The sequence below is a fragment of the Miniopterus natalensis genome, chromosome X (assembly GCF_054644295.1).
Source record: "Miniopterus natalensis isolate mMinNat1 chromosome X, mMinNat1.hap1, whole genome shotgun sequence".
NCBI classification, from domain to species: Eukaryota; Metazoa; Chordata; class Mammalia; order Chiroptera; family Miniopteridae; genus Miniopterus; species Miniopterus natalensis.
Genome location: NC_142103.1, coordinates 19,445,008 through 19,464,669, shown reverse-complemented (window position 1 = coordinate 19,464,669; position 19,662 = coordinate 19,445,008). Strand labels below are relative to the sequence as shown.

Sequence of the window (19,662 nt, the reverse complement as noted above, 5' to 3'; positions counted from 1 at the left end):
CATGAATAATGAACTCTCAGAAAGAGATATTAAGAAAACAATCCCATTAACTATTGCAACAACCAAAAAAAGGTACCTTGGAATAAATTTAACCAAGGAAAAAGACCTGTACTTGGAAAAGTACAGGACACTGGAAAAAGAAATTGAGGAAGATACAAATAAGTGGAAGCATATACTGTGTTCATGTATTGGAAGAATTAACATCATTAAAATGTCTATACTACCCAAAGCAATCTATATTCAATGCAATTCCTATTAAAATACCAATGGCATATTTCACAGATCTAGAATAGATATTCCAAAGATTCATATGGAACCCAAAAAAAGCCCAAATAGCCTCAGCAATCTTGAGAAAGAAGAAGTTGGAGGGATCACAATACCTGGTATCAAACTATACTAAAGGCCATTGTAATTAAAACAGCCCGGTAATGGCATAAGAATAGGCATATAGATCAATGGAACAGATCAGAGAGCCCAGAAATAAACCCATGCCTTTATGGTCAATTAATATTTGACAAAGCAAGCATGAGCATACAATGGAGTAAAGACAGTCTCTTGAATAAATGGTGTTGGAAAAATTGGACAGGTACATGCAAAAAATGAAACTAGACTTCCAACTTACACCATACACAAGAATAAACTCAGAATGGATAAAAGACTTGAATGTAAGTCACAAAACCATAAAAACCACAGAAGAAAATATAGGCAGTGAAGTCACAGACATCTCTTGTAGCAATATTTTGGCCGATATATCACTTCAGGCAAGGGAATCAAAGAAAAGAATAAGCAAATGGGACTACATCAAGCTAAAAATCTCTTGCACAGCAATAGAAAACATCAACAAAATATAAAGGCAACAAATTGAATAGGAGAACATATTCACCAATGATACATCTGATAAAGGGTTAATTTTCAAAATATAGAAAGAACTTACACAACTCAACACCAAGAAGACAACCCAATTTAAAAATAGGCAAAAGACCTGAATAGACACTTCTCCAAAGAGGACATACAGGTGGCCAAGGGACATATCAAAAACTGCTCAACATGACTATCATTAGAGAGATGCAAATTAAAACCACAATGAGATACCACCTCACACCTGTCAGAATGGCCGTCATCAATAAATCAACAAATGGCAAGTGCTGGCAAGGATGCAGAGAAAAGGGAACCCTCATGCACTGTTGGTGGGAATGCAGACTAGTACAGCCACTGTAGAAAACAATATGGAGTTTCCTCAAAAAATTAAAAATGGAACTTATTTTTCACTCAGTGATTCCACTTCTGGAATATATCCTAAGAAACCCAAAACACTAATTCAAAAGAATATATGCACTCCTTTGTTCATCACAGCATTATTTACAATAGCCAAGTTCTGATGTGCCCATCAGTAGATAAGTGGATTAAAAAAAAAAAAAAAAAAAAAGGGCTGTGGTACATTTACACAGTGGACTACTACTTGGCCATAAAAGAAAAAAAGAAATCTTTCCTTTTGTGACAACATGGATGGACCTGGAGATTATTATGCTAAGTGAAATAAGCCAGTCAGAGAAAGACAAATACCATATGATCTTACTTATATGTGGAATCTAATGAACAAAATAAACTGATGAACAAAATAAAAACAGAGGCATGGATACATGGAACAGACTGACAGCTGTCAGAGGGGAAGGGATTGGGAGTGCCAGATGAAAGAAGGTGAAGAGATTATGCACATATATAAAACACAAAGACACAGACAACAGGGTGGTGCCAGCCAGAGGAAAAGGGTGGTGGTAGTGTAGGTGGAGGTGGGCAAAGGAGGGGGAAAAGTGGGACAGAAAGAGACTTTGCTTGGGACGATAAGTGCACAATGCAGTATGCAGATGATGTTTTATTGAATTGTACACTTAAAACCCGTATGGTTTTGTGAACCAATGCTACGCCAATAAATTTCATTTAAAAAAAAAAAAAAAAGGAACTCTGAAGGATCTAAGACTTTACCCTATTTGCATGCCAACAAGTTAGTCTAACACAGTTGTATAGATGCTGGCAGATGGCATGAGACTCCAAAGGACCTTATTGCAGCACAGCAAGTGGCATGAGCAACATTGTTTGTATCAGTTCCCCTTGCCCCCCAATTCTCACAGGGGCAACACAGATTAGTACCAAGGATACCTACACATGCAGCACATCAAATTATAGGACAGGAACTCTGAGCTGAGGGAACCCAAATATTTTATAATAGGCAGTAAGCATTCCTGCACTTTGTTGGAAGGGAGGCATTATCTTTATTTTATTGGACAGTAAGCATGATTTTCCTTTGCTCTGGAGAGAGAAACTATCTCATTCTTCCAAAAGACAGTCCTGAACAAAGGTTAGTTAGTAACTCACTCACAAGATATGCAGAAACATAAGAACCATGAAAAATTATTTCCCAATAATACCATTCCTTATTGAGCAGAGATTAGAAGTTGCAGCCTCAGAGAATATACAAGGTAAAGTAATTAAATATCTTAAGTATCAAATTCTCTGTGGTCCTACACTTAAGAGTCTGAGATAGAGGAAGGCAAATCCCGATCCTCACCTTCCAAGCCTTATCACCCTTATTTCCCATGCAGCATCCTGGCTTGACTCATACTCTATGTAATTCATTCAAACAAAATTCCATTAAGCCCTATGAATTAGGTACTAGGTGTTAAGACAGGCAAAAAGCCCAGACACCAACCCTAAGCAGTCCCAATCACAGTTCCATTCTAACACCAAAAACTGTTTAGGTAATATCACATCAGTGAAAGGAATTATGCAAAAGGAATCACCCCCACTTAGTTCTACTGAAATTGTACTTATTACAAAGCTGTTGTGGTGGGACCAGTACTGCATCATTTTGGGGTATATCTCAGTGTTTACATAACTTACGGACTGAAAAAGAATAGGTAACTGTTACTTAGCAGATTAGCACTAAATTGGATCTGAGCTGTATTCAGATTCTACTATTACCTATAAAACACTGTCAAAATCACTTCATTACTATTCCTCACTATCTCAGAACTATTGAAAATCAGTAAATATTCTGTAACAATCTAAAATCCCTAGAGGAAGCAACAGAAATGAGAGGGAAAATATCAATTTGTAAATAATGATATATAATGTTCATAAAGATACAAAACAAAGTGATGAAAACTATTATATTCAGTTCCCATGACATGGAAAATATATACCAGAATTATATGTCTTTAGGAAAGTGTATAAAATCAACCAACTAAGTTATTTCCTAACATGAAGATAAAAAAATTTTTTCTGTGCTCTTCAGTAACTGATATTACTCAAATGTGAGCTAAAGTCTGATTAATATGGTCTTAAATATTAATGCTTCCTTATCTGTTTTTTCATCAAAAGAAATGTCAGGACTAGAAACAAAAGCAACAACGAAACAGGAGGCACCGCAGCTGTCTGTCATGCAAGAATGGAGAGTGTCTTTGAAGTATTGGAGACTCTGATGTTGGAGCCTGATGGGAAATGACAACCCCATGGCTCTGGCATGTGCTTTCAACAGATGCTCCCTGCAAAAACAGGTGATTTCTTGATACAGTATTCCCGACAAGGGTGTTGTCCTGTCATTCAGGACAAGATAATGAAAAGTCGATCTATAACACTGACGCCTTGCTGAATGAGTAAGACGTACAGGTCACAGAATTTCTAAGCTACCCCATAATGAGCTTAAAATATTAACCATAAGTACAGTGGAGAGGAAAAAAAAGTGTAGACATTAGAAAAATGAAGAAAAAAGGTCTAAAGCAAACAATTATGAGAAACAATAATAAGCAGACCTCATTGACCTGCAGCAACCAATCATAGAAGGCTTCGCTTGAGCACAGGCACTTTGAGAAGCCAGGGTGCAAACAAAAACAGATGCTGCAAAGAGAAACCACAGCTGCTAACCAGAGGGCAGATTACTTGCATGCTCAGTGAGAAAAGGACTGTGAGTCATACAACTATTAAGCCACGTGGAAGGACAAGACTTTATTTGAATAAAAGGAAGAGGGCAGCTCTACACACAGTTATCTGTAGGAAATTCTACAATGTGTTTCAGTTTCACCAAGAAACATTGACTAATGAACAGGGTAATGACATTCAAACATCAAAGTGATGCTTAATGCTTATAAAATTTATTATTATACTGTCAATTTGGCATTTCGAATCAATGCAGTATTATTTATTAAATGGTTCTTGAAAAACTTATTTTCAAAAGACAAATGTATAACCTCATCACATAACTTTTACTAAAATAATTCCAGATGGGAGGAAAAGATAAACTTGAAAATGAACCATAAAAAAACTAGAAAAATATTTTAGTGAATAGTCATTTATTATTATAATAGGGAAAGACTTTCCAAGCATCAAATAAAGGAATAATTCACAAATGAAAAGATTTCTAGATTTAGCTCCATTAAAAAGAAAGGAAAACTTCAGTCTATCAAAAGCAAAATGTTATCAACAACTCATAGATAAAACCTGAGCCAAGGACATAAACAGATTAAAAGTGAAAATTATCAAAGACACATGAAAATGTTCAATCTCACTGCTAAGCAAAAGAAACATAATGAATAAGGTACCATAATTCACCCAACAGCTTTAAAGGTTTTTAACAATATTACTCTGTGTTGGCAACGCTCCTTTGAACTGAATACTTCCATACATCACTGGTGGGGATTCAAAACAAGGTAACCTGTCTTAAAAGCAATTTTGGCAGTATGAATCAAGATCCTTTAAAAAAAATGTTCATACCCACTGATCCAAGAATTAAGTCGCTAGCAGTTTTAAACCAAATAACTGTGCATAAAAATTATGTACATTTTAGGATTATTTAAAATAATAGAAAATTAGAAACAACTTAAATGTCCAACAATAGGTAAAGGCTAAATAATGTATGGTATATCCTTAAAATTGAATATCTTGCAGCCTTTAAAAATGATATTATAGACTTAATTCCTTAATATGTATATAAGAATACTCACAGGGTAATAACTGGAACATTTAAAATATAAAATGATACACTTGAAACCTGCATGGTTTCATTGACCAATGTCACCTCAATAAATTCAACAAAATAAAACATAAAACTATATAAATAGTATGAATCAACTGTTTCCTTTAAAAACGTACATTTTATACACTCCTACGTATACATATAAAGACCTACAGGTATGTACAAGGTGATGAGTGTGGGGGTATGAAGAAAATATACCAAAGTGTTAATATTTATTCAAGGTTGGTGGAATGACAAGTGATTTGTGCTTTCTTTTCTATGCTTTTATTCTCCAAATTTTCTACAATAAGCAGGCATTGTTTCTGTTATAAGAAAAACACAATTAATGTTATACAATTACAAGCTAATAATAAGTTGGTATTATATATAATCATTATGGCGCACAACTTGTTCTGCTACCAAACTTCTATCACTATGTTGAGTCATGTTATGCTGCCATACTACTATGTCATAATTTTTAGAATGGACATTACTATGAAAATACGCAATCTATAATGTCAAAATCATGCTTTAATGTAAATTATTTTTTAAATCAAAAACCCAAAAACTATAAAAGCTGTATTGTTACAATTAATCTGATTAATGAAGTAAGCAATGGCTAGACATGTCATCTTGACTATCTCCAACACATCTCAATTGACACATGACATTAAGCTGACATTAATGTTCTTTCTGCCTAGGTCAAGGTCAACTAGTCACTGAAAATCAAATGGGTCTGTTTATACAGTATACTTTTTATTGCCTTAATCAAGACACCTAAGTACTTTTCTACTACATGAGAAAGGGAAGTCTAATATAATATGAGAGCACTATGCATCAAACTGACTCCCCAGGATAACTCTAGAAGACTTTGGATTCCAAAACAAAAGTACTGTAGTCCTTGAAAGAGTAAAAAACCCCACACAAAACAAAACAAAACAAAAAAACAAGTGCAAACTACCAATGCTAAATAAAACTCAATGCTTCATTTTTGATGTGTCCAGATTAAGACAGATTTTACAGCCAATCTACTACACGGTGCTCCTTAAGAAAAATACTGTCTTTAGAGAGCATGGATCATCCTTACTTGAGCTATTCAACAGCAAAGCACAAATACTGGATGCCGAAATTAAAAGCAAGTCAAAGTAAACTAATTACAAAGTAATGACAAATTCCACCAACCATGCCAAAGAAAAACCCATTAGTTTATGTTAAGTGATCAAGGGGCCCCTAAACAGCAGCACACTGGCAGCTATTAGTAAGACCAAATGGGTTTAGTTTATTACTAACACAAACAGAGAAAGCATGATCAGTATGGTGTCAGTCCCCTATGTCCCCAGTCCCACAAAACAAAGCTGGAGAGAGGGACCAAGTGACAGACAACACGCACAGTGGGCTGCTCTGTTACTGAGGAGTCAACTCTAGATTGCAACTTTGCAATTTTATACTTACAGCTGGAACAGAGAATGTCCCATCCCTTGCCAGAATGAGGGAAGGAGACAAATAAATTACCTTGGGGCAGCCTCCCACAGATAGGAGAGTGATTAAGAAATGGCCTTATGTCATCTATTTATCTTGCCATGTACCACAGAGTATCACAGACTCTTCCCCCAAGATTTGAGTCAGGCTGTGGCTGAGCCCTGCCGATGTGGACTTCGTGGAGATGTGCAATATCACCAAGGTACCATGGCAGAGCTATTCCACTAGTTTATGTTACACACATAAAACAAGAAGTCAGTATATAAAATTGTCATGCTCTTTCCCATAATTTTAAGTTTAGAAATTTGACAAGCACTTACTATCAACTGTTGCAGAGAGGCACAGCATTGAACCAAACACTACAGGGAACTTTGCTATAGAATGCATTATCTACTCTCAAGTTTAAATTACTCTTCGGGAAAGGAATATAAGCTTTTTTAGTGTTTATTTTTCTCCAGAAAAGTTATTAAATTGATGGTGAATGCTAGAATAGAGGAAATACATTCATTGCAACTGCACCTGGCTGTATGCTCATATTAAATAGTAACTTGAACATCTAACAATAGAAGAATGGTTAAATTAAATACGGCACATCCATACAACCGACTATTAGGCAGTCTCAAAAAATCATTATATAAAATATTTTTCTTAAGTGGAACAGTAGCATAAGGAAAATGCTGAAAGAACAACTTGGAAAGAGAATATATAATAGACTATAATGGAAAGACCTTTTTTTAAAAAATATATCTTTATTGATCTCAGAGAGAGGAAGGGAGAGGGAGAGAGAGAGAGAAACATCAATGATGAGAGATTTGTCATTGATCAGCTGCTTCTTGCACGCTCCCTACTGGGGATCGAGCCCACAACCCAGGCATGTGCCCTGATCGGGAATTGAACCCCGATCGCCTGGATCCTAGGTTGATGCTCAACCGCCGAGCCTGGCCTGGCAAGGCAATGGAAAGACTTTTAAGGCAACAACATTCCATAGATAAATGTTGAGAAAATTCAGTCATGGGGGGATGAAGCTTTTTACAAAACAAGAAGCGGTGAACATATAGAACAGTTGTTTATGAGGGCCTTTAAGCTCTGATCCTACTGAAGATGATAAACTGCAACTTGAAGGCAGCAGATTCATGACCTTAGCTTTGCAGAGGGCAAATGGAAGATAAAACTAGACCAAGACATGCGAAAACACAATTTTAAACAATTTACAGCTATATTACTAGGAAAACTGCTAAACCTAAGAACAAAATGTGCATTTATCTCCCATTTTTTCCTAAACTTCATCTACAAATATGATTTTTAAAGATAGAATTTATTTAAAACAACATATTAATCCTCAAAGCATTTATAATTTTGTATTTTCAAAACCAAACATGTTATTTAATGTCATAAACATTTCTTAAAATCAATTTTATTACCCTAAATATTTAAAAGCAACCAACTATTCTAAAATAAAAACATATCCAAGAATGTAATATGACAATAAAAAACATAGCTAATTTGCAACAGTTAGTTTAATAATCATCTCTCCTTATGAAACAATAATAAGCTGTTATTTTTTTCTTTTTGTTTCTAATAGTTTTCCCATTTTTAAGATAATATAACAAAGCAGTAAAAACAAAAGTCAGGGAGACAATGAAGAGTCCAATTTGACTGGAGAAGAGGGTACATATATAAGAAGTAGTGGAAAACACAGAGGAAAAGGAAAGAGACAAATTGCGGACAGACCTGAAAAGGCACCCAGGCTTAACTGAACAAATCCGTTCAACACCTACTATGCACCATACACTATACTAAGTGTGCTGGAGTGACAACAAAGTAACTACATTCAAAGAACTTCAAAATAAATAAGAAATGTAAATAAATGTCACATTTCTTTGATTTTACAATGCACATTTTCTTCTGTTAACATTTCTGAAATCCATGTATGTGCTTATTGTGGGGTAGTGCTTATTTTCTTCCAGAAAAGTTACTAAATTGATGATGAATGCTATAACAGAGGAAATACATTCATTGCAGCAAAGGATCACAGCTGCTATAATAGAGGTATAGAGTAATCACTATATGTGGAAGATGAGAGGAAAGGGGGAAAATAAAGAAAAGACTGATGTGGGATATAAAAGATTAATAGGCGTTCACAAGGTAGAAAACAGAGAGAAGGACATTAACAATGGAGCGAGGATGGGGGGTAGAATGGAGACATGGAATAGCAAGGGTACTTTCAAGGAACACCATGTAGTTTAGTAGGCTGGAATGTAGAGTTTGGGGCAGTATGCAACTAAACTGAAGAACAAGTAGGCCAGGAATGCAAGATGGTTATAATATCTAAAAACCAACTGATGTAATTATACCATATTAATGAAATAAAGGACAAAATCCATATGTTATCTCAATAGACACAGGAAAAGCATTGAGAAAATCCAATACCCTTTTTGATAAAAAAAAATAAAAATAAAAAACATTACAAAAAATGAGGAATAAAAGGGAACTTCTTCAACTTGATAAAAGGCATCTATGAAAAAACCAAAGTTAACATCATATTTAGTGATGAAAGGCTAAATACAATCTTACCATTTGTGACAGCATGGATGGACCTAGAGGGTATTATGCTAAGTGAAATAAGTCAGTCAGATAAAGACAAAGAACATATGATTTCATTGATATGTGGAATCTAAAGAACAAAACAAACAAACAAACAAAACTGAAACAGATTGATGGTTGCCAGATGGGAGGTGGTTGGGGGACTGGGTAAAAAAGGTGAAGAAATTAAAAAGTACAAATTGGTAGTTACAAAATGGTCATGGAGACATAAAATACAGCATAGGGGATATAGTCAGTAATATTGTAATAAATATGTATGTTGTTGAGTGGGTACTGGAAATAATGGGGGGACCATTTTGTAAAGCGTATGATTGTTTAACCACTATGCAGTTCACCTGAAACTAATACAAAATAATATTGAATGTAAACTGTAATTGGAAAATAAAATAAAAATTACGTTATATAAAGCATAGTGTATGTATTAGCTTGTTTTTACATTTTTAATTAAAATATATCTGTATTGATTTCAGAGAGAGGGAGGAAGAGGGAGAGAGAGATAGAAACATCAATGATGGGAGAGTCACTGATCGGCTGCCTCCTACACGTCCTCTACTAGGGATCAAGCCCGCAAAACCTGGGCATCTGCCTTGACCAGGAATCGAACCGTGATCTCCTGGATCATAGGTCAATGCTCAACCACTGAGCCATGCCTGGCAGGGCTGTTTTCACATTTTTAAATGTTCAAAACAAGGAATAAGCAACATATTGTTAAGGAGCTGGCTTACTGACTCCAGATTTGCACATTAGAAAGAGTACTGTGGCCACAATGTGAAGGACAACTGGATTTGAAGCATAAATGATACAGAGAGATTATGCAGGATAACTGTTGATGAGTCCAGTTAAAGGTGAGGAAAGAAAGACCTGAACAACAATGGCAGTGAGAACAGTCAGGAAGGAAACAGATCTGAAAGCTATTCAAAGAGCTATGACCAACAGGCCTTAGTTCCTAACTAGATATAGAGACTAAGAGAGGGGAAGGGTTCAGAATCATTCCCAAGTTTCTGGTTTGGATGACCAGGGGGTCTGGGCTCAATAACAAGAGTTGTTTTGTTTTATTGATATTTTGAGTTTGAAGACACTCTGGGATGTCAATTATCATTTAGTTTGCTCCCTTTATAAATAACTATAAAATCTGATCCTCCAAGGCCCATCCTCGGTCTCCTTTACAAATCCCTCTCTGATGTTCTACCAATACAATAAGATGTCATCTCTCCCTCTTTGAACTTGCACGGCACTTTGTTTTCGCTTATGACACTTATCTTACTCTGGCACTGCGTTTCTCAATCTTGGTATTATTGATATTTTGGACAAGATAAGTCTTTGTGGTACGGGGCAATCCTGTTCACTATAGGAGGCTTAGCAGCATTCCTGGCCTCTACCCACTAGATGTCAGTAGCAACCTCAAGTTGTGACAATCAAAAGTGTCTCCAGATTTTACCAAATATCATCCCCTGGAGGCAAGTCTTCCCCTGGTCATGAACCATCAATTTAGCCTATATAATAGATATGTGAGTACTTATTTTATACCACTATGAAATCATAAGTTCCTTAAAGGCAGCAACTTTACAACCTTGTCCATATATATAAAAGATATGATAAACCCATTCTTACAAACTCATTAAAGTAGTTTAAGGAGACAATTATCTATGTTCAATTTACCATTTTTAGTTTATAAATATCTTTAAAAGTAATTGATTTCCCATTGACCCAGACATCCCCAGCCAATTAGCTCAAAGTATTAAAGATTTACACACTGTAATTACTTTTTTAAGAGGGGAAAAATTCTACGCTGCACATTTTAGAATCTCTTAGGGGCATAATCATTTAATGAAGCCATTTTTTAAGTGAAATCCAAATTCACAACTGTTCCAGAATTGGTTGATCTCCACAGAGTTCAAATAAAAGTTTATGCCACAGTTACTTTATTTCTGTCTCTTGTCACCTTGAATCCCAAATATTATACATAAAATTCTACTGAAAGAGACTGAAGTAATTTATTTAAAGATAAAGTGACAACAATCTCTGTCACAGATTATAGGAGCACACAGAATCAACAATTTCCGCAAACAGGAAAGGACTTACTTCCCTATTTAGAAAAAACAACTTTTCTTTTAAAAATACATTAGAAAATATCCATTTTTAAGTTATCCATTATAGTCCATTGACTGGTATTCTCTAGGTGGAATGCTATCAATTTACATTTTATTTTAAACAGGGAAATATAAAGATTAAAAGTTAAACCTTTAGCAGACTGAGTACACTAGTTTAAGGTAAGACTAAACACAACTTAAATTATTGTTATAAAACTGACTTGTACAGTTTCCTTTAATTATATTAAATAGTTTCCTGGAGTGTAAGGTATTTTTATCTATAAAAGGGAAGCAGACAAAACTTTCTGAAACTTTTCAAGAACTGATTAAGATTATCACAATGCTTCAAGAAGTATCCAAATATACCCAAAGTGTAGAGAAAACTAAAAGATTTCCCTTTCTAGGTCATGATGATAAACGGCTTCAGTAGAATGAGCGTGGGCATCACACAGTTTAAGCATCCCTAACAGTGGGCTACTGGGATGGGCTTGGAGAATGCTATGCCTTTTGGCAAAATTTCACTGTGTCTTGAAACTTAAACAAATACTACCTTCCAGAAATGCAGTATGCTTGTAAGTTCACAATTACTTGTATTTGTGAAAAGTGTCCCCAGCATCATCTCTTACATTGCCAATAAGGTTCTGGATTTTGCCCACCTTTATGCTTCTGATAACAAATATGCAAATACTTGTTCATATTACAAATAATCCAAATCAAAATTTTAAATTTTAAACTTTAAGAAAAGTGTCCCTATAATCCCAGTTCTGAAGTATCCCAACCAACCACTTAGGTTCTTTTGCCTATAATACAGTAAATATAATTTTTTTTCAGAAAACATGATAAGCTCATATATTCCCAAAGCAACTAATTTAGCTGCTTACCACACAGTCCTAATTCTAAATTGTGACTTGTTCTCCAAACGGATTCCTTAAAGCATTTTGCTTTACTGCGGACCTTTCTTATGCTCATCAAGCTTGTTTTCCCTGGTGACATTGCCTCACTTCTTTAAGATTAAAACTTAAGGCATTAGTATCCCCAGACATTTCCCTTCACCTTCAAGTTAGCAAAAGTCAGGTTACTCCTCTCTTCCATGGCTAACAGTTCCCCATCCTGTCCTTGCTTCCCCTGTCTTCAAATGAAGGTCCTCCCTCCTCCTCTTGCATTCTAACACTGAACTCCCCACCAGTTCCCACCTCTGAGCCTCTAAGTGTGTTTGAAAAAACACAGAGCAAGCCTTAGTTAACATCTTCCCGCAACACACAAGGTCATTCTCAACTCTGTATCCATGCGACTTCTCTCCTGAAATTCTGCAACTGTCCCTTCTGCCTAATCAAAACTTGATCCCATAATGATTGTTTACTCAAGAGTCAGGAAATACCTAACTTTACAGGAAGCTTTCTCAAACTAATTTAACCCCCAATAAAATTAAGCTTTATGCCAGAGTTCCATGTTACTTACTGTATATTTTATAGAAGTGTACAATCTTAAATACTGTTATATAATTCTTTGCTAATTGTTACACATATAACTTAACACATTCAACTATTTTATAAACCCAAGGACAAAAAACATGTCTTTCTTTTCTATTGGCCATAATCATGTTTCCAAAGTTGGAGTTCAATAAATGCTTGCTTAATGAATCTATTTTAAAATCATCAGAAAGAGACATGAAGACAAGTTATGCAAATACCACACACAAAACAAAACATACTGCACACAAACAAAACTATATAACCTATCAAGTTACACAAGCATTTATTTTTTCAGAATAAATAACCTATTTATGAGCATAGTGTTTATTTTAATAATAGTTTTGTTTTAAGGAGAGAATGTGTTACAATGGAAATAACACCTTGAATAGTGAGTGCTAGCTAGAGTTGGAAAACCTGGCCTCTGACCCACACTCTGTCATACACTAGCCATTTAAGTTTGGGCAAATCACTTAACCTCTCTCAACAAGAAGGAGTAATTACTATGTACTCTGCCAAGCTCACAGGGTTATTATTAGACTGCAATCGGATAATATATATGAAAGTGCTTCAAAATTTATAAAGAGCCATATAACTGGTATTATTTTAATGAAAGACGTACCCTCCAATTTAAGATAACATTTTATTTTAAAATGTTAACTTGCAAAAAAAAGAAATAAAAAGGCAACTATTTATGCTATAGAAGTCATCACTGAATAAAATAAATCACTACAAGGTCCGGCAATTCAAATTCAATCTAGAGCAATTAAAATGTAAGTCAACTGTCAAAATGTGCTTCACATTCAATTTTTCAAGAAGATATTTATTACAGAAAACAAGGCAGACATTTGAATCAGGCCACAAAATCACAATTACAACCTCATTCCACTGAATACACTGAGAGGGCCTTCACCTATGTAACAAAATCAGATGTTGCAACAATAAAAAGATGAGTGGTTGCCAGGGGGTGGGGGTGGGGGTGGGGGTGGAGAAGGGATGAATACGAGAAGCACAGAGGATTCTGGGGGCAGTAAAACTCTTCCATACAACATTTAATGGTTAATACATGTTATTATCTATTTTTTCAAACCCACAAAATGTACAACACCAAGAATCAGCCCTAATGTAAACCAGGGACTTTGGGTGATAATGATATGTCAACGGAGGTTCATAAATTGTAACAAATGTGTCACTGTGGTGAGGGATGTTGATAATGGGGAAGGCTATACATGTGTAGAAACTCACTGTACTTGCTGCTCAATCTTGCTGTGAACCTAAAATTTCTCTTTAAAAAAGTAAGTCAATTTTTTAAAAAATCAGATGCTGCAAAGTTTATCTGGCTCCATTTTACAACCTGATACAATGAACCATGCCCCACAGTTGAAGAGGTGAACCAGCACATGTAGGAAATACTAGAGTTGACTCTTGGTTTACAGGAAAACATGTGATTAATCAGGACACAGCACAATCAGATGTATGTAAGAATTCATAAATCTGTTTCACAGACCTATTGTTTATGGATATAAAGAGGTATAAAAAAGCAGAGGGAGCAGCTGCAAGTAGGCTCACACTGATTTGTAGCACTGGTGACAAAGCCAAATATGAAAAGTTTCAGAATTTGTTAGGGTAGCCATTAAAATCATTTTGAAGCCCTCTTAAGGTCAACACATTATCACAGTATCCAGATAGACTAAAACGTTCTAGACAATTTCCCTTTGCCTTGCCAAGCCTACCTATAGATCATCAAAGACGGGACATTACAAGAGTCAGCTACTTTCCTAAAATGGGTTATCAACTTACTGATCCTTGTTTTTATTTCTTTATGTGAGTGATGATTGTAATCAAAAAATATCTGGCAGGCAGATCTATTCAAAAGGGTCACAAGCACAAACCATCAATTGGGAGACTCAAGTAAATTACCAAACTCTCTTATTAAAGGTTAATCTCCTGGAAAGGCTGCCATAATTAGTTAGCTTTGCACTCAGGGGGAGTGAGGCTGAAGAGGGAAAAAGAAACAAGAAAGGCAGCAGGAGGGAGAGGGCAGGTGAAGGAAAACAAGCACCAGAAATGCAGAGAGGTAAAAAGACACTGAAGATAAACTTTGCCAACTGCTACCTACTATCCATTTTCCCTCATAGCAAGACTATTAATAAAGAAAAAAAGAGTTTACTGCTACACATTTTGGGAGCACTATTTTCTTAATGCAGATTTATCGAACAGTATTAAATGTAACCCACAGTAATACCTAGGAACTAAAGAAACTATAGCTTCCTGGAAAGTCTGTAGACATCATATGATGAAAAAAAAAAAAGGGTCTCTGGATCACACAAGTCTACTAAAAAGAATATTCAACTAGAACTTAAACACTTAGTTCCTAGTTTGGGTTTTGACCCTCTTAACAAGTGGCTTTAGGTTTGTCAGTAAACTTTTATCAGTTCTCAGTCACTCAAACAATAAATATTTCTTGAGTGCCTTAAAAAAAATTAGCTGTTTAGAGTTTCGCAAACCTGACTGCACATTAGAAGCACCTGGGAAGACTTTTAAAAAAAAGTCTCTTGGCCCCTGAGATTCCAATTTAATTGGTCTGGGGTGGGGCCCAGGGATAGTTTTACTTTGTTTTGTTTAAGAAAAACACTCCCTTGTGATTTTAATGTGCAGCCAAGGTGGAGAACCACCGGCCTATTTCATCTTTTGTATATGTAAGGAACAGCAAAATAATGCAAAAAGCCCTCCCCGCTTCCTTTGAAATTTATCAATTTCCCCTTCTTATCCAATTTTGTTTTAACCTAGATTCTTACCACCTCACACCTAGATTAACAGAATAGCTTCCTATCTATTTTTCCTTTTTCCAGTCTCTTCTCAATCCAATAAACCATTATAAGGTAATCTAATCAGTTTTGTTCTAAACCATTATCCCACTGAGAGTCATTTTAAGTATAGCAATTACAAGAAACAACTGAGCTCATCAAACAAAGGATACACAATGCATATATGTATATGTATGTGTGTATATGTGTATGTATGTATGTAAAATGTCAAACATGCTCTATTTTTCTTCAGTTCCAGTGTACCTACTTTCATTTATACATAACAAATACTAATATCCTTACACACTAAAATACTGCCCCTAAATAGTTCATGTCTGAATTTTGTCAAAAAAATGGCAAATGAGCCACTTACAGATTTCTCATCTAACTTCTGAACAGTTCCCACAAGGAATATACATTCAAGTGGGGGAAAAAAGTGAAATGAAGTAGAATTATCTCAGAAAGTGCTGTGTTACTCTAGACCCTGATAAAGTTCATGACAAATGAACGCTTTACCAAGAACAAACATGGTTCTGGTTTCTGTTAATGCCTGCCTCAGAAAACCAACTGAAGGCTTAAAAGCAAACAATTATAACCACATGATATTCGTATTTATGAAAAATGTTATCAAGTACAACATAAGCAATATATAATGAGAAGACAGTGTATGACTTATTCCCTGCCTTTAAGGAGCTCTCCATCTCCTCTGGGACAGTAAGACACAAACATAAAAAGAAAATAAAGCCAGCTCTAGCACGCAAATGGTAAAGACAATAAATACCATGGGAACTCAAAGAAACAGGAGACTGCTATGTACTAAGGGAGTTGGAGACAGTTTCTTGGAAAAGCTGGGCCTTGAACAAAATTAAATAGGTGGAGAAAGGAAGTAAATCCCAAGCATGTGGATGACCTTGTACAAAGATGAGGCAGAAATTCATGAAATATATTTGAGGGACAGGGAGTTAACCTAGTTGGAACAGAGGGTTCTATGTAGGAGCTTTGGGGGAGGTAAAGTTGCAACAGTAAATTGGAGCCAGACAGTGAAAGCACTGAACGCCAAGCTAAGATGCTTAAACTTTGTCCTACAGATAGAGAGATCCTTCATAGGTTATAAAGAACAATAAGCAAAACAATATATACCAATAATGACACAGTCTGAAACCATTTATCTTGAAGCCTTTGAAGAACCTACCAAGTAGTATAATATCTTGCCAATATATTCATGAATATGTGAACATACTGTTTAGGAAATCTGTTCAGAGTGAAGGAGGAAGTACTCAAATGTGCTTTCCAAAATACAAAATAAGCGATCAATAAACATTTATAGTTCTTAGGATAATTCCTAAAAGAATTATTTTAGGATGTAAGGCTTCAGTTTTAGGTTGTCCTCCTCTCCCCACCCTTCTCCAAACACATACCTTGATTTAACAGCTAGAAACTGAATACACTGAAATTGTGTTATTATGAAAATAAGAAGCCATTTATTACCTCTCATGAGTGAATTTACTTATTACATTGTTTCAAAATTACTACATCTATTAAAGTAATTTTGCCATGATTTCTTTCAGCAAAGTGGATGAAAAAATACATATAAATAACAAATTTAATGATTACAAAAAGCAAAAAAGCCATTTCATTACACCGAAAGACACCTAAAATAGTCAGCATTGGTTTATAAGGCACAGGGGAAAGAGAGTGCGTTCATAACAAAAAATGCCATCCACAACAAAGAGTACCAGAGAGTAAGTATATTAAGAACATTACAATAGCCAATTTCTCATCCAAAATGATAAACCATTAACCCACAACTCCATAAAGAATAGAGTTAATTATGTTTCAAAAAAATGCCCTTAAAATTTTGGGCTATTTCTGCTATAAAAATTAAGACTAACATGAAACAAGGATTCTTGCCCCTGGTAACCAGACGTGTGATTGATGATTTAATTTGCAGCAAATACAAATTTAAGCACCACTACCTTCCCAACACCAGGAAAATGAAAAATCTCGGTCTTTAAGACATACGTGACAAGAAGGCAAGAATATTGTAAGACGATTAAAACACACAAAATAAGAACACAAAAACCGTGGCAATACTGCTGCTGTACTATGAAATGGGATATACCATTCTTGCAGGCACGTATGCCTTTAAGGAATATGTATAGATTATCATTTTATGTATTGTCTCTCCCCCCCCCCCCCCCCCCCGCCTCCGAGGAAGAGGGGAACATCCAGGAGAGTTGGAAGAAGTGCATTAAGGAAGGTGTCAATACCTCCCTCCCCACCCCTTACTGGGGAAACTCGCTTTAACAATAATGCTCTTTCATCCCTCACATCCCACCCGGTTTTCATACACCCTTTAATCAGCATTCTTCCCCCCCCCTCCCCTAGCCCGTTCTCTGCCCCCCACATTCACAAGCTGCTCCGACTTTGTCAGTATCGCCGCCGGGTGCACCCGCCCAGACCAGCAGAGTCCAACAACGCAGCCACGCAGCCACCCACTCTCCCCACCTCCCCGTTCTTCACCCAGCTTTCTCTCACCACCCCACAGCCCCGTCCTGTCACCTGCTTGGGTGGTGTCGGTCAGGTCGTAGCCGCAGCCCGGGAAGTCTCGGAGTTTCCTACCACTGAGGCTCAGGATGCCGGAGTTGCCCGCCTCCTCCAGGGCCCGGTCCAGGCTCCTCGCGGTGTGCTGAGGCTGCAAGCTCCCCGGGTTCCACTGCGGCCCGTTGGGGAAAGGCTGACCGAAAAGAGTCGGTACCGAGATGGGCAGCACCAGGGTCCCGCCGCCGCCGCCGCCTCCCGCTCCAGCACCACCACCTCCTCCGGCCGCGCCACCGCCACCGCTACTTCCACCTCCACCACAACCGCCGCCCCCACTGTTACCACCACCTCCCTGACTCGCCGCCATGTTCCTGGGAGAGAGAATAGCCCCCGACAATACTCTCAGCTTCTGCCGTGAGTGTAGGGGGTTCTTAGAACGCATGCGCATGCTGGGGGCGGGGTGGGGGGGCGAGGTAGAGTGGGAAGGAACCGGGGGGCGGGCTCGGAGGAGGTGTTGGGTAGAGAACTGACGACGTCGAAACGTGCAGAAAGAACGCCTGCTTTAAGAAATGTGTGATCCGGGAGAAGGATGCTAAATCCCGGTTCCGTTGCTTTGGGTACCAAAATCTTGGGAAGCGACGCCAGCGTAACAATAGGTCATTTGGAGATATGTCTCCAAATCTCTAAGTTGCTTCACCTTTTTCGTTCTGCGAAACAAAGGCAAATATATTAGATGGGATGAAAGGGACTCGTTTTAGAGTATATTGAAACAGCACGTAGGACCATCAGTCAGTCACCTTATTGAAATCCGTATCAGTGTTAATACGGAGAAAAACGTTGGGGACCATTTGGGGAGGAATATTGGTGCAAAAGAAGTGCATCGAGTTTTAAGCACATATGAATTTTCCATAAGTTAGAATTCCAAAATAAGAAAAGGCTTTTCATATGTTTTCAAGGAAGCCTCTCGTTTCAGTGTGTGTGAGTCTCAGCCAACCTGCTGCCTTCCAAAACTTGGAAAAGTTCTCTGCATTCTGTTCTATCATTCTTTGAAGTTGTGCCAAGATCCCCAAAATATCTTGAGTTTCTTCTCATCGTGTCAGTATGGCCGATGGAAAACTCTTTGATCATGAAACAACCTTAAAGTTTATTTTTGAAATGCAGGTTTTGGTTTTAGGTGGAATTTTGAAGGTTTAACACTGGGCATGTGAAGCTAATCAATCTTGGATTTTAGGATTTCATTCTCAGAACCTGAAGCCAACTATTGAAGCCACTGCCACCGCACCACCCCCCCATCAGAGTTATTGAAATCTTTTCACTAATCGTCAGTAAAATTACTCAGTAAAACTATAAAAATGCTTGAACATATTCAGCTATCACTAATTTGAATATCCTATGCATCTGTTTTACATTCACTTCAATTCGAACAATCTGTCAACAATCTAATTCTCTTAGCGAAATCTCCACAAAAGTTTATCTACCATAAACTCTACTTCGGGGGGGGGGGGGGGGAATATATAGGAAACAATTACAACTTGTTAAATTGTTTCGTGGCCATACAGGTTAATTGAAATGATTATGTTACAAGAAATTACATTTGCCATGTGCATGACCCACAGAAGGAACAAAACTGAGAATCAAGACTCTTCAATGAATTAGCAAGTAAA

At 36.8% G+C, this 19,662-nt stretch overlaps 1 protein-coding gene across 2 annotated transcripts in view; it reads right to left on the bottom strand.

Annotated features, from left to right (window-relative positions):
- The window catches only part of LRCH2 (leucine rich repeats and calponin homology domain containing 2), an 87,929-nt gene extending 69,560 nt beyond the window's left edge, over positions 1-18,369 (bottom strand). For both annotated transcript variants that reach the window (XM_016213557.2, XM_087829449.1), the window contains exon 1: positions 18,020-18,369. In XM_016213557.2, coding sequence (XP_016069043.2) covers positions 18,020-18,365 — 346 coding nt within the window. In that variant the 5' untranslated portion in view covers positions 18,366-18,369. The remainder of the gene's footprint in view (positions 1-18,019) is intronic.
- Between the last annotated feature and the right edge of the window lie 1,293 nt (positions 18,370-19,662).